The sequence below is a fragment of the Heteronotia binoei genome, chromosome 14 (genome assembly GCF_032191835.1).
Source record: "Heteronotia binoei isolate CCM8104 ecotype False Entrance Well chromosome 14, APGP_CSIRO_Hbin_v1, whole genome shotgun sequence".
Classification (NCBI taxonomy): Eukaryota; Metazoa; Chordata; class Lepidosauria; order Squamata; family Gekkonidae; genus Heteronotia; species Heteronotia binoei.
In genome coordinates, this window is record NC_083236.1 from 26,408,544 (window position 1) to 26,421,341 (window position 12,798).

Sequence of the window (12,798 nt, forward strand, 5' to 3'; positions counted from 1 at the left end):
GGGAGAGGTCTAGGGCCGGGCTGCAGAGGAGCAACAGCCCCTGTTCCTGTCAGGTGGACAGGGGCAACCTATGTCTGTTGGATATCCATGAATGCAGAAAGGAGGGGGCCATTTAGCAGCAGAGCACCTGTTTTGCATACAGAAGGTCCCTGATTGAATCTGCAGTGAAGAGAATCTCAGCCAGCAGTACTGGGAATGACCTGAGACTCTAGCCAGGTAACCCTAAGCTGTGAGGACAAATGGTCAGATCAGGCTGCTTCATATGTTCAGCGTGCAAACAGTAAAAATTCATACCCTACTGTGATGGGGTAGTTGCCACCAATCCAAGAAGGGATTGGAAGTCATGCTGAAGTTTTGTAACTGGATCTGTAGGCTTCATTTGCACAAGAGGCTTTTTCCCTTTTCACACTTTAGGAGAGTGCTTTCTGGAAAGGGAATTTGGGACCAAGGTGTGTAATGCAGACTGAAATGCATCTACCAGTGCCCTGCTGGTGAGATTTAAGCCAGACCCCCATTCTGGTTTCTACATCTTTAGTATAAACTGCCTGCATGTGTTCTCTGCCATAGAGAAAGCTAGTCCCTGACTCCTTGGGATTACATGAGATTCTTTGCAAGCAATTAATGTTCTCCTCTGACTTGCCCAGACCTGGCTAGCTTGCTCTAGTCGGATCTTGGAAGGTTTGGCCCTGGTTAAACGGGTTGTTATGCAGAGGAAGGCAGTGTCAGATCACCCCTGTCCATCTCTTGCCATGAACACTCTTAGACTATAACAGTTCTGCACAGCTGCAATGTGGTGATGGACCCTAGTTTACCATGCTTCAAAAGGGGTTAAATTTTAATGGAGACGGCTGTGAAGTCTGTTAGCTAAATGGAACTTCCATGTGCAGGGGCAATGTACCTCTCAGGTTTAAATGCTGAAGACAGACAATGCAGAATGGCCACTGCTGTTGCAAGTTTCCAAAAACTTCTGGATGACAACTGTTGGAAAAAGAATGGGGGTCTCCAGAAATTTTTGGGCTGCAACCCTAAACCTGCTGATTTCATTGCAACGGATTGTCCAGGAAACATGTCTAAAATCAGATTGTTACTCTGATTGAGCTCAATAGTTTAAAAAAAAATTCTGTTCTTTTCAATTCCAGATCTCTGGCCTGACCAGCACTTTACCTGACTCTGTGCTGTCTCACCTGTTCAGCCAGGTAAGTAACAAGAAGGGGTTGGAACACTTGACCTCAGCTTTAGATGTTGCTTTACAGCTCATTGCTGGTCACTCTGTACAATATTAATTCCTTCTCCTGTTTTCCCCTCCCTTTTGTATTCATCAAAGTGCAGAGGATGAGCCTTGCGACGCCATTTCTGGGCTTTTAGAGGTCACAGACACATTGGAGTTTGTGATGACATTAAGCATAATTTCTCCTTTGCCTGTTGCACTCCTCCTCCTCTCCTCCCTCATGTCTGGAGCTGCAATTGAAGACTTCCTAAACCAGGAAGTCTAACCACAGTTCATTGTGGCAAGTTGGCAACCAAACTGTTGTGCTGTCACAAACCGGGATTTTGTTTCTGTCCCAGAATGCAGGAGATTCTAAGCACTGGTTTAACTGCTGTTTAGCTGCCCTTGCCAACTCAGAAAAGCACAAGATTTGTTATGTTTGCAAAAAGGATAGATTTGGGCACCCCAAAGAGTTTTTGCTGGATCCCCCTCCACCCCCGATTTCACAGGAGGTGCTTTTTGTTCCATTCTCAGTGGAGCTCTGAATGCTTATCTTTGGTGCCTTGTTGCTTCCACCCCCACAGGAAGAGCTGGTGAGTAACACAGAACTGGTGCAGAGCTATCGGCAGCAGATCGGGAGCATGGTGAACCAGTGTAACCTGCAGCTCTTCTGGAACATGTACAACAGGTATGCAACTGCAAGCTGGATACAGAACACTTTGGGCAATCCTGCTCCCGCCCTGTCATGCCATATGCTTGTCTTTCGAGTTCCTGAGACTTCCAGACTTCAGTGTTGAAAAAGTTTCTCTCCAGGCCCAGAGTCAAGGATTGTCTTGCTTGAGTAGGTATTGAGGGAGGAGGTGTCTGCCCTCTCCAATCAACAGTTCCATGAGGGTAGCAAATATATGCTCACTGTTTTCTCAATCAAGGTCAGAAACCCAAGAATTTTCTTTGGGGGATGTGCCTGTGGTTGCCCTTACTTTGGGAGCTGTGGTTCCCTGAGGACAGGCTGCCTTGAAGGAGAAAAACAGCTGGCCATGTGTAGATCTGGGGAAGCCACAGGGCCTGTGATTCTGAACGTGGAGAGGCTTGTGAATGGTCACTGCAGTGACTCACTCACAGTTGTTTCTTCCCTCAGCCGCAGAGACCTGGACATTAACCGACCGGGGAGCGTCCCGAATGCCAAAACACTCCGGTAGGTCACAGGCTTGTTCCTGATTGGATGGGGAGGGAAAGACCAACCAGTAGGAAGCTGCTTTCTGCTAATCACATTTCTCTCCTTGGCACTTGCAGCTGCCCGGTGATGCTGGTCGTGGGAGATAATGCCCCAGCTGAAGATGGTGTGGTGAGTAAGGGGGTGGGGACACCCAAAACCACTCACCAGGTGCATGCTGGCAATCTAGGGGCATGTTGGTGACTTAGACCCCCAAGCCTGCCCCTGGAGTAACTGATTGTTTTGGAGGGTGGGCTCTGGCCTTATCCTCTGCTGAGGTCCCTTCCCAAACCCTGCCCTCCCTAGGCTTTCCAGAAGCTTCTCAACCTAGAGCTGGCAACTTTAATTGAGACTGGCAAAGCAGTGTCAGTAGCATCTTTATTCCTCTTCAAGGGTGTGTATGTGTGTGTTTGTCACATTTTTAAGCAAACAGTCATAGACTAAAAACATCACTTAAAAACCTTCAAACTTTTAAGGCTTGTTTTGCAACCACTTAAGAGTTCTCTGTGTTGCCGATCAGGGGTGTGGGAGGTGACGGCTCAGCTGCAGAGGACGTTTGAGCCCCCGTTTTTTGACTTGATGTTGTTTTTGAAATATCACTTTTGATGTTTTCAGGTTGAGTGTAACTCCAAGTTGGATCCAACCACCACCACTTTCCTGAAGGTGAGAGGCACTCATATTTCCCTATTGCCACCTTTTACAGGAGCAGGACACATAAGCTGGGGCCTCCCCTCTTTCCTGTTGTCTTCCTCTTGCCTTGCACATGCTCACTGACTTTCCCAGTTTTTGGGACTGAGTCAGACCCCAGCAGTTGCCACCTCTTCTCTCTTTAGGGGTGTTCTCCTTCTGTTTTGCCAAGCCTCTTCTGAGCCTTGTCTTGGTGGTTTCTTTACTGCCTCACTACCCTCCTACATACACATCTGGCTTCTGATTCAGATTGTAAGCACTTGGGGACAGAGACCATTTAGTACACCACCTGGTGCAACAGATGTCACATAAATCTACCTACAAGAACCAGCAGAAAGACTTTCCATCCCTTTGCAAGATGAGGGACAATCACAACCTCCAGGCAGGCCTCGAGGGGCTCCATTTGAGGGTGGTGGGGGAGAGAGTAGACGGCTGTTTCAGAAAGTATTGCAAACTGTCAAAATTTGAAGTCACAGTAGCATGAGTAGGGGGTGGCTGGCATTTAAAATACAGCACAGGCAGGTAGAGGAAGGTTTCCCTCCAGCCTTCTTCCCCGTCTGGGTTTTGAGATGGAAGTAGCCTCCATGGATTACTGTTCCATGTTCTAACACACCAGTTGCACAAGGTGCAGATCAGGATCTTATCCACTTGAGGCTGAAAGAGGTGTCCGTTGCTGGCATCTTGGGGTTTTAAACTCAAAAATGTCTCACTGAAAGTGCTGACAACAAGAAGACAGCCATCTTGAAACACTCCTGGTTGGACTGAGGCTTTTGGGAGGCAGCCATGTCAGCTGCTGGGCCCAGAGGTGGTTCAAGGCTTGAACAGTGGCTTCCAAAGGGCATTGTGTGGGGGCCCTCCTCTAAGGCCCTGCAGGACAGGAGGAAATGTCTCTGATCCAAATTTTCTTTTCTCTCAGATGGCTGATTCTGGTGGTCTCCCCCAAGTCACACAGGTGAGTTGACTTGCACTTCTCTGGCTTTCCGGTGACTCTGATGGGGATTGGGATTCACAAATTGCAAATTCACATTTATGATGTCATAAACTTTGATTTTTGAAATTTTTCTGGACCTTTCCTAAGTCCTACATTATTCAATGGGGCTTACTCCCAAGGAATAAGCCTTAGGACTGCATCCAACTATCCCAGCAGACTTTGTTCTGGGTGTTTAATGTTCACCTCCCTCCTTACCCCTCTGCTTTCTTGAACAGCCTGGAAAACTGACCGAAGCTTTCAAGTACTTTCTGCAGGGGATGGGCTACAGTAAGTATTTTAGTTTTAGGCATCGGCAGGGGAGAAGATGAAGTCTTGGCAGGCGTGTGTGTGTGTAAGTCAGAGGGTATGAGAGGTGCAATGTTTCCTCTAAGCTGAGTGAGTTGTGAGTTACCTCACAGATTTTCAGTCTCCGGCTCACAATTTTTTTGTCTTAGCTCAAGAAAAATTGCCCCAGAGCAAACTAAGTTATGCAGTAGCTCACAGCTTTAATGCCAGTAGCTCACTAAGTTGAACTTCAGCTCACAAGACTCCACAACTTACAGGGAACATTGGAGAGGTGTTCTTCATCGTGCCAGTATTGTGCATGTGTGTGCAAATGGGTGTATGTGTATGGATTCTGAACCAACCAGGGTCATATATGCAGAAATAGTTCTTTATGCATGTGTCCCTAGCTCAGGGAGAAAATATGCAGGCTCATGGAAAGCACACACCATGCTTTCTTGGGTTCCAAAGGTGCATTAAGGAGGCAGGATTGCATGCGTACAAACCCATTCCCCAGTATTCTCCCCAGTAACATGAGTCACTGTGGGGGGAAGAAGGAAGCCTGCATCTGCTGCCTCCTTCCCAAACTGATGATCAGCATGATCATTGCTGGCAGTCCACTGCTGACTGAGGCATCTCAGCCTGGGGGAACATATGAAAGTATTTCCAGTGCAATCCTAAGGAAAGCTACACCCTTCTAAGCCTATTGACTTCACTGGACTTAGGAGGGTGTAACTGCTTAGCATTGCATTGATAGGCATGCGTACTGATGACTTTGCAAACATGCGCATTTGGAGCCGCAAAGGCTGTAATTTCCAGTGCTGAACCTGACAGTGAGGAAATTGCTTCTGTTTCGCTCCAGCCTTTAGTATCAGTGGTTTAGGAACAGGCGTCTGCACAGCAGCTCTGCTTTGCATTACAAAATGGATGAAAATATTCAAGATCTGAACCAGCCAGAATCAGACTGTCCCGACCATTTTATCTTGTAGATGCTAAAGTCTAGCAGCTTCTTCCCATCTTTCACAGATCTCAGCCCCACTTCTCTTGCGTTCTTGGCCCTCTGCAAACACTATATTATTTTCAGACATGTCAGAGAACATGTGGAAATTGCCCACCCATTGGGGAAGCCGGAGCAAGTCATCATCATAGTTTATGATGCCACCTGGTGGGAAGGGCGGGATACAAATTACAAATAAATAAAAATAAATAGTTTATTACAGTCTCAAGACCAGAATACAGTGTCTGGAGCAAGTCTTGGCTATCTAATTCCTGCTTTCTGCCACCAGTCAACTCTGGGGGACCCTTCCCACATTCACATTTATGCGGCTGTTCCCCCTGTACAATGGAGAAGTAACATGTGAAATCCTTAGCAGTGTTCCATTGGGGTGTTTTGTTTTCATGTTTCTTTCAATGCTGACTTCGTTTGCCACTCCCAACAGCTCTCTGGCAGGTTTCTTATGTTCCAGTTTTACAGACAGGGAATTGAGGATGAGGGGGAAGAACTTTCCCCGGAGAGCCCAGTGACCACCTAACCAGGCAAGGGCTTGCTTCCAAGCCTCTGAAGTTTCCATTCACTGACTATTGCCTTCTCCAAGCCCCACTGCCAGTGCCAGCATTTCTGCCAACACAAATTACACAACCTTCCCAAAGCCACCTTGGAGTTTCCTGGAAGGTTCGCGAGAATCATGAACCACAAGTGTCTCGTGGCTCTTTAAAAATGAACCAACTTTATTGAGGAGTAAATTCTTGTGGACTGTCTTGAAACTTGGGCTGCAATAAATTTGCTTTCAAGGGGTCTAATTACACAGTTCCCAGGGCCATCCCTCAGTCTGAAGTGCTGGGACTCTCTCGTTGAAAGATTCTCAGATGCACGTGGGCTGATTTGGATTGGGACCATGGCACGTGGAGAGAGGGATCTTAAGCCTCCCCACGTGCACGCTATTGTCCAGCCCTGAAGTGGCCCCAGGAAGCCCTGCTTGCCCCACAGGGGAAACTGGTATGTAGCCCATCGGTACACATACATTTCCACAGGGAGGGGCAAATAAGAGCTCCCCAAGGCAGATGCAGGCTGAGAAAATGGCACAGGAGGGGACGTCAGCCCACTCTCCTCTCTCACCATGGCCCTAATTTGAATCCCCCCCATCCTGCACCAGAGAATCTAGGTTTCAGCCAGGGCCTCCCAGCACACACCTGCTTGACCCAGAACGACTTCGGAGGCAATGCTGGGAACAGTGAATCATGTGATTGGACTCTGAGCCACAAGGGCTGCTAAAGCGTCTGTGACTTCTCAGAACATCTTTAGAATGGGAGAGTTGATAGGCATTTGTAATATTATTTTATTTAGCACGTGGGTGGGTGTGTGCACATGTGTATGCGGAATTATCCTTGCCTGTTTTCGATGAGTCTCTCTCTTTCTGATTATTGATTGTGATGTCCTTGTCTGATCTGTATCTGATTTTGTTACGTGTGTGTGTGTTTTGGGGGGGGTCAATCCTTACCTATGTTGTCTTTCCAAAGAAGCCTCTTGCTTCCACCCAGATTCTGTCCCTCCCTTTCACCTCCTATTCACCGCCCCCCTCCGTCTCTTTCTTAGTTGCATACCTGAAGGACCGAAGGCTGAGTGGAGGATCAGGTACCCCCCCCACTCCTCAACCGCACCATGCCTGCTTTCCTTCACGCCAACATGTGCATGTGTCCTGGCTCTGCCTCCATCCCATGCACATTGGTGCTGTGCAGAATGTGTGCTCTACTGCAGCTTTCACAGCTGGTTCTGCCAGATAAATCCCATTGCAAAGACTGGCCCTACATATTCATGGGATTCTTCTGTTTCCCTTAAGAGCTGTGGATGTAGATCCAAGGATCTAGGGCTGGGCCAGCCCAAGAGGCATATCATGATTCCTTGAGATGCCTTTGAAGAGATGGCCCTTGGTTCTCGGATTGCACCCAGCTGAATCCTCTACAACACTGCAATGACTTGGGGCGCCCCTTTGGGAGTGCTTGACATCTCAAGGAGGCTGACAATCTCCTTCCCTTCCTCTCCCCACAATGGGCACCTTGTGAGGCAGGTGGGGCTGAGAGAGCTCTAAGAAAACTATGACTGGCCCAAGGTCACCCAGCAGGCTTCATGTGGAGGAGGAGTGGGGAAGCAAACTTGGTGCTCTGTATTAGAATTCACCAGTCTTAAGCACTACACCATGCTGGCTCTTCCATTTAAGGTCAACATAGTTGCTTTGCTGTTGGAAGCCACATCTCAGGAACATACGGGTCTGCCAAGGCCAGCATCCAGCCAGTTGTCTCAGGGAAGCCCACAACCTGAGGCCTGCAATCCCTCCCATGCCAATTGCTCCCCAGCGCCTTACAATGAGTGGCATCAGGACTCTGAACTTAGAGGTTCCATTCAGCTATCATGGCTGATAACCAGCGATACATTTGTCTGGTTGACTTTGGGGGGGCACAGTGGGAGGGCTTCTAGTATCCTGGCCCCACTGGTGGACCTCCTGATGGCACTTGTTTTTTTTGGCTACTGTGTGACACAGAGTGTTGGATTGGATGGGCCATTGGCCTGATCCAATGTGGCTTCTCTTATGTTCTTATGTTTTAACTCCATCTAAGCCAGTGGCTATCACTAGATGAGTGATGGGAACCGTGTGAGGCATTGAATTCCTTGGGGCGAAGTGGTACTTCCTTTTGTGTGTCTTGAATCTTCTCCCAATTAGGGTGACCTGAAGTTTGGGATAGGGGGAAAACTTTCTCTCTACCCTGTATAATTTTGTAGACCTCACCTTCTCCCTTCCCCCAAGCTCCACACATCCCTTTGGCCTGTTGCAAGAGAGCTGCTCTGGAACAGCTGGGTCCTTCCTCAATCTTAAGAGAATCCTTATGTTTTAAGAAGCTCTGGAAGTGTGTTCAGAGGCATAAGGGCCCCTACTTCACAATTGTAGCCATTATTTAGCCATAAATAGCTCAAGGAAATGAGGGAATGCATGGTAGATGCGGATGGGGAGGGGGAGTCCAATTGCTTATGTTACAAAAGTGACCCAAATTCACTTCTCAAGGGGTTAGGAAAATGCTCTTCAGTCGTTAGCAGGTATGGGGCTATAGGTCTGGGACCATCTGGCCAGCCCAATGTGTACTGCAGTGCAACCTTCTCTCCTTTCACACACACACACACTAAATAACAACACTTTCAGTCCACTTTTAGTGCATTTGCAAGTAGATTTTGCTGTGTGAAATGGCCAAATCCATGTGCAAACAATTGCAGAAGTGGATTGAAACTGCATTATTTAGCATGTGTGAAAGAACTGTCACAGGGAAAGAATGCAGACATGATCTACCAGAAAGAAAAGCAGAATTTCCAGGATTCAAAACCGGGGGGGTCAGAATACAGCCCCACAGCCATTCAATCTGGGTGACCCAATTCCAAGCCCAACAATCTCTCTACTCTGTTGTGTGGTATTAACTGGTGGCCATTGGGACTAATTAAGATACTCATGAGGGGAATCAGAAAACCTCTATCTCTTGCTCTCCCCCCCCACCCCGAATCTGTCTTGAGAGCCACAATGTAGCCTCATCTCCAAGGCCACCCCTGTTCCAGTCACAGCTCCATGGGTTACCTACAGACATCCTTTCATGCTCAGAGATTTGCCTTTCTCACCCTCAAGGGGGTTGGGTAGGCAGGCACTCAGAGTTTGCTAACAGCCTATTGAAGCTTGGCACAAATACCTATTTCAGTGGCCAAAGGCCACTTTGCATTCAGCGTGGTGCCACTTCCTTCCAGAGGCACATGGGTAGCATGGACCGGTAGCGCTTCGTCTCAAGTCATGGAGCATGTCAGAAGCTTGTGCACTTGGAGGCTGGATCCCTGCGCCAGGGTCTGGTCATGCTTCCTCCCCGTGCGTAGCTTTGCCTGTCTTCGTCGTGCTTGCTCCTCCCTCCTTTTGTGCACCTTTCCTCTCAGTGGCAGTGATGACGCTCTTTTCTGTCTCTCACCAGTGCCCTCTGCGAGTATGACGCGCCTGGCCCGGTCTCGCACAGCCTCCCTTACCAGCGCCAGCTCAGTGGATGGCAGCCGCCCCCGGGCCTGCACTCACTCTGAAAGCAGTGAGGCCATGGGGCAGATCAACCACACCATGGAGGTGTCCTGCTGAGCGTCTCCAGCGCCCTCTTTTTCAGGGGAGTCCTCAAGCATCTGCGTATCAGTTCACCTCCAGCCGGCTCCATTCTCTGCAGCTTCCGTGGCTTTGGTTTTCTTTGCCGTCTTGCTTTTTCCTTTCACATTAATGGGATTCAGCGCAGGAGGTGGGGAGAGCGGAAAGCAGCGGCAGAAGGAGATGCAAACATCCTCCTTCGCTTTTAGGCCTGACTTGAAGTAGCAATCTTCCCTTGCCCCTGTCCCACTTGTGAGCAGTCCCTTTCCTCTTGATGGTGAAGGAAACAGGACACTTCCTTGGAACACACTGTGGCTAGGCAAGCGGCTAGCCAGCTGGAGTGTATCTCCCTGCACTGCACAGCAGCATTTGGCCTGCAGATAGAAAAGGGAATTGCTGAGTGTACCTCTTGGTGAGTCTCAAATGCACCCTGGGCTCTGCACAAAGGATAATAATTGCACCTTGGTAGGTACCCCCATGACTCCAGCCCCAATCTTGGAGCACAGGCTTTGGGCCAAAAGTTCTTAACAATCACCTTTTGGCAATTTACGGCTGGTGTTCGGAGCTGGCAATTGATTCAGTGCCTGGGCATTTTGTCACAAAGGCCCAGGAAAATGGCTCTTTGCTGGAGTGTAACACCTGCCCCCAGTCCTACCCGCCCCCAGTCCTACCCACCCCCAGCCCCTACCCAGGAGCCATACTAAAAGCCAAGCTTTCTCTGTTGAGCTGCTGCTCAAAGCTCTCCAGAAGGGTCTCCTAAAACCATCACCTTCCACCAGCTGCGTGACAATCCTCTCTGAAGCAGGAAGCAGTCAATAACTCCTTGGCATTGCAGCCAGATCCAGGGAAGGGAGTGTTAGGTCATGTGTTGGATTTGCACTCACAGCTGGAAAGCTTCTTGGCCTGCCTTGGGGAAATGCTGTTAGGTCTTGGGAGACAAGCCCTCCCTCTGTCCTAGCAAGCATGACTGCTTCCATTTTTTGTTTTGAGAGCATTTTTAATTGGCAGACAGCCTCATGGGGCTGAGATGCCTTTCTGACCCCCTGAAAGATTAGAAGATTAAGCTAAGGAAAGCTCCCCACCTCCATGGTAGAAGAGGCATGGGTCCCAAGTTCAGATCAGGTTACGCAGCTGCAGAAGAACCACTTGGCACTTGGGATATCAGGGCCCACCATCCCCCCCACAGGGACCAAACCTGGCAGCCTCACACTCCTGGCCTGTTGGGTGTTCAAACACTTGCCTTGATCAGGGAGGGGACATTCTCCCCCCAAAAGGAGTCTCAGAGCCACCTGTAGACATCTCCCAAACATCTATGTTGAAAATGACTAGCCTACAGGACTACCGTCATCCATTCCAACCAAGGGAAAGGACCGGCAGTCTCCTTTCACCCTTGAGTACTGTGGGTTTTAAGGGCCTCTTCCTCTGAAGGATGGGCAAAACCAGGTCTTGGAAGTTTCCTGGAATAATTGCACACTTACAGAGTCCCTCTTTTCTGGGAAAAACTGCAGTCTCACAGTCTAGTTGATAGGAAGCCCCGCTCTGGCTTGAGAGGGAACTCTGTGGACCAGGCCTAGCTTAAAAAGGGAGCCTGGGAAGAGATCTCCCATTCATTTATTTAAAGCCCACCAGTCTAGCCAAGAATTGACTTATGGATGAGTCAGAGCTCCCTTAGCCACACCGTTGTGATTCCCGAGTTGTGCCTCTGTAGCACAGTCCCAGAAACCCGGCAATGCAGGCTGGGCACAAGTTCCATCCCAAGTCTGTCAACTTCTTTGACAGAAGTCCTTAAATTATTCAATCTCAGTAGTGCTCTGATGGAATCCCAGACGAGACTTCTCACCCACAATATAAACCAATGCTCCCGCATCCTCTGTGCTGTTCATTTCTAGCTCTTGTTTACATGAACTGCAGTTATATTAAAGAAAAAAAAGAAATGCATTAATGGTTCTTTATGAAGCTATGGTTCAGATTCACAATCCATCATTTTTGGTGACATTGGCCACCGAAGGTAGCTCTTTATCTGAAAGAGGTTTCCAAGAAGGAAGTGCGTGAATGTGTTTTCTTTGTCATCTGGCTCTTTGAAATCATGGCAAACGGGCTTCCCAGGAAGCAGCTGGTTGCCTGCATGATGCAGGATCCTCACTTTTAAAGTCACTGTCTGTCTAGTGTTGCATTATGCTGTTCTTGCATCTGGTGGTGGTGGATTGTACGGTGTATTGTGCCTGCTGCTAAGAAAATTTGCCCCCTCCTGAAAAGAATCACAGATTCACTCCAGATTTATGTATGAGATAACTACCAGAGAGAAACTATTTACAAGCGTTAATACCTTTTAACCTTGCATGAAGTACCGTCAAGTTGCAGCCAGCTTAACGGCAACCCTAGCAAGGGGCTCTCAAGGCAAATGAGAAGTAGAGGTGGTTGACACTGCCTTCCTCTACAGTGTCTTCCTTGGTGGTCTCTCCCTTCCAAGTATCAACCCTTCTTAGCTTCTGAGATCTGATGAGATTGGGCTATATCATGCCACCTTCCCTCTCCCTTTTCATCTTACTGCTCTATAAATCGTGGCTGCTAGCATCACCCCATAACAGAAGGGGGCAGTTGGGATTGACAACAATTCCTCCAGCTCCAGTGCAGTAAAACATTGCTAACACCTTGTGTTGTGTAACCCTAGGGAAGAAAACTGAGCCCACCTTGGTGCAGAACATCTTTTAGATTACTGATGGCACCAGGCGAGGAGAGGGATACAACAGAGTGAGTGGTTCGGATGCACAGTCCCTCTCAGATGGCTTTTAGACCCCTTCCAGCCCTAAGAGTGGCAGTCTTGACATTCCTCCATTTCTCCCAATTTCCAAAAGACCCCTGGGCTACAAAAATTAAATTATTGCAAACCGTGCGCAGATGAAAATACTTTCCAGAGTGCAAACCCAAAGCCCTTTCCTGAGAAAGAGGGAGCTAGCAAGGATTTGCCCGACATTTTCTGTTCCCCTTCCCAAAATGACCCGTGCACAATTAAATGTATTTGAAGAAACAGTTTTCCTCATAGATGCCACATGGCCATGGTGACATCTTCTGTTTACAAGAAGTAAGAAAGGGCTTCCTAGGACTTTTTCTGTGCCATTCCAGGCTCTTGGCGAGCTGTTGATGTGCATCAGCTTCTCTCAGAGGCGCAAAATCAATGCTATTAATGTCATCTAGTGCATCCTAACTGCTATGGCAATTTTTTTTTTTAAAGTAAAGCCCAACAATTGTATTTCCACCATCCAGCTGGGTTTACACACATGCCAACAGCTGG

At 48.4% G+C, this 12,798-nt stretch overlaps 1 protein-coding gene across 6 annotated transcripts in view; it reads left to right on the forward strand.

The window, feature by feature from the left end:
- Nucleotides 1–9,675, forward strand: part of NDRG4 (NDRG family member 4) — a 62,705-nt gene extending 53,030 nt beyond the window's left edge. Inside the window, exons 9-17 of one of the 6 annotated variants that reach the window (XM_060254128.1) lie at nt 1,140–1,196; nt 1,792–1,895; nt 2,346–2,402; nt 2,501–2,552; nt 3,036–3,083; nt 4,024–4,059; nt 4,314–4,365; nt 6,953–6,991; nt 9,352–9,673. In XM_060254128.1, the coding sequence (XP_060110111.1) occupies nt 1,140–1,196; nt 1,792–1,895; nt 2,346–2,402; nt 2,501–2,552; nt 3,036–3,083; nt 4,024–4,059; nt 4,314–4,365; nt 6,953–6,991; nt 9,352–9,506 (600 nt within the window). In that variant the 3' untranslated portion in view covers nt 9,507–9,673. Of the gene's footprint in view, nt 1–1,139; nt 1,197–1,791; nt 1,896–2,345; nt 2,403–2,500; nt 2,553–3,035; nt 3,084–4,023; nt 4,060–4,313; nt 4,366–6,952; nt 6,992–9,351 lie in introns of all 6 variants that reach the window. The other 5 variants (XM_060254127.1, XM_060254125.1, XM_060254129.1 and 2 more) reach the window with 5 other exon arrangements.
- The last annotated feature ends 3,123 nt before the right edge of the window (nt 9,676–12,798 follow it).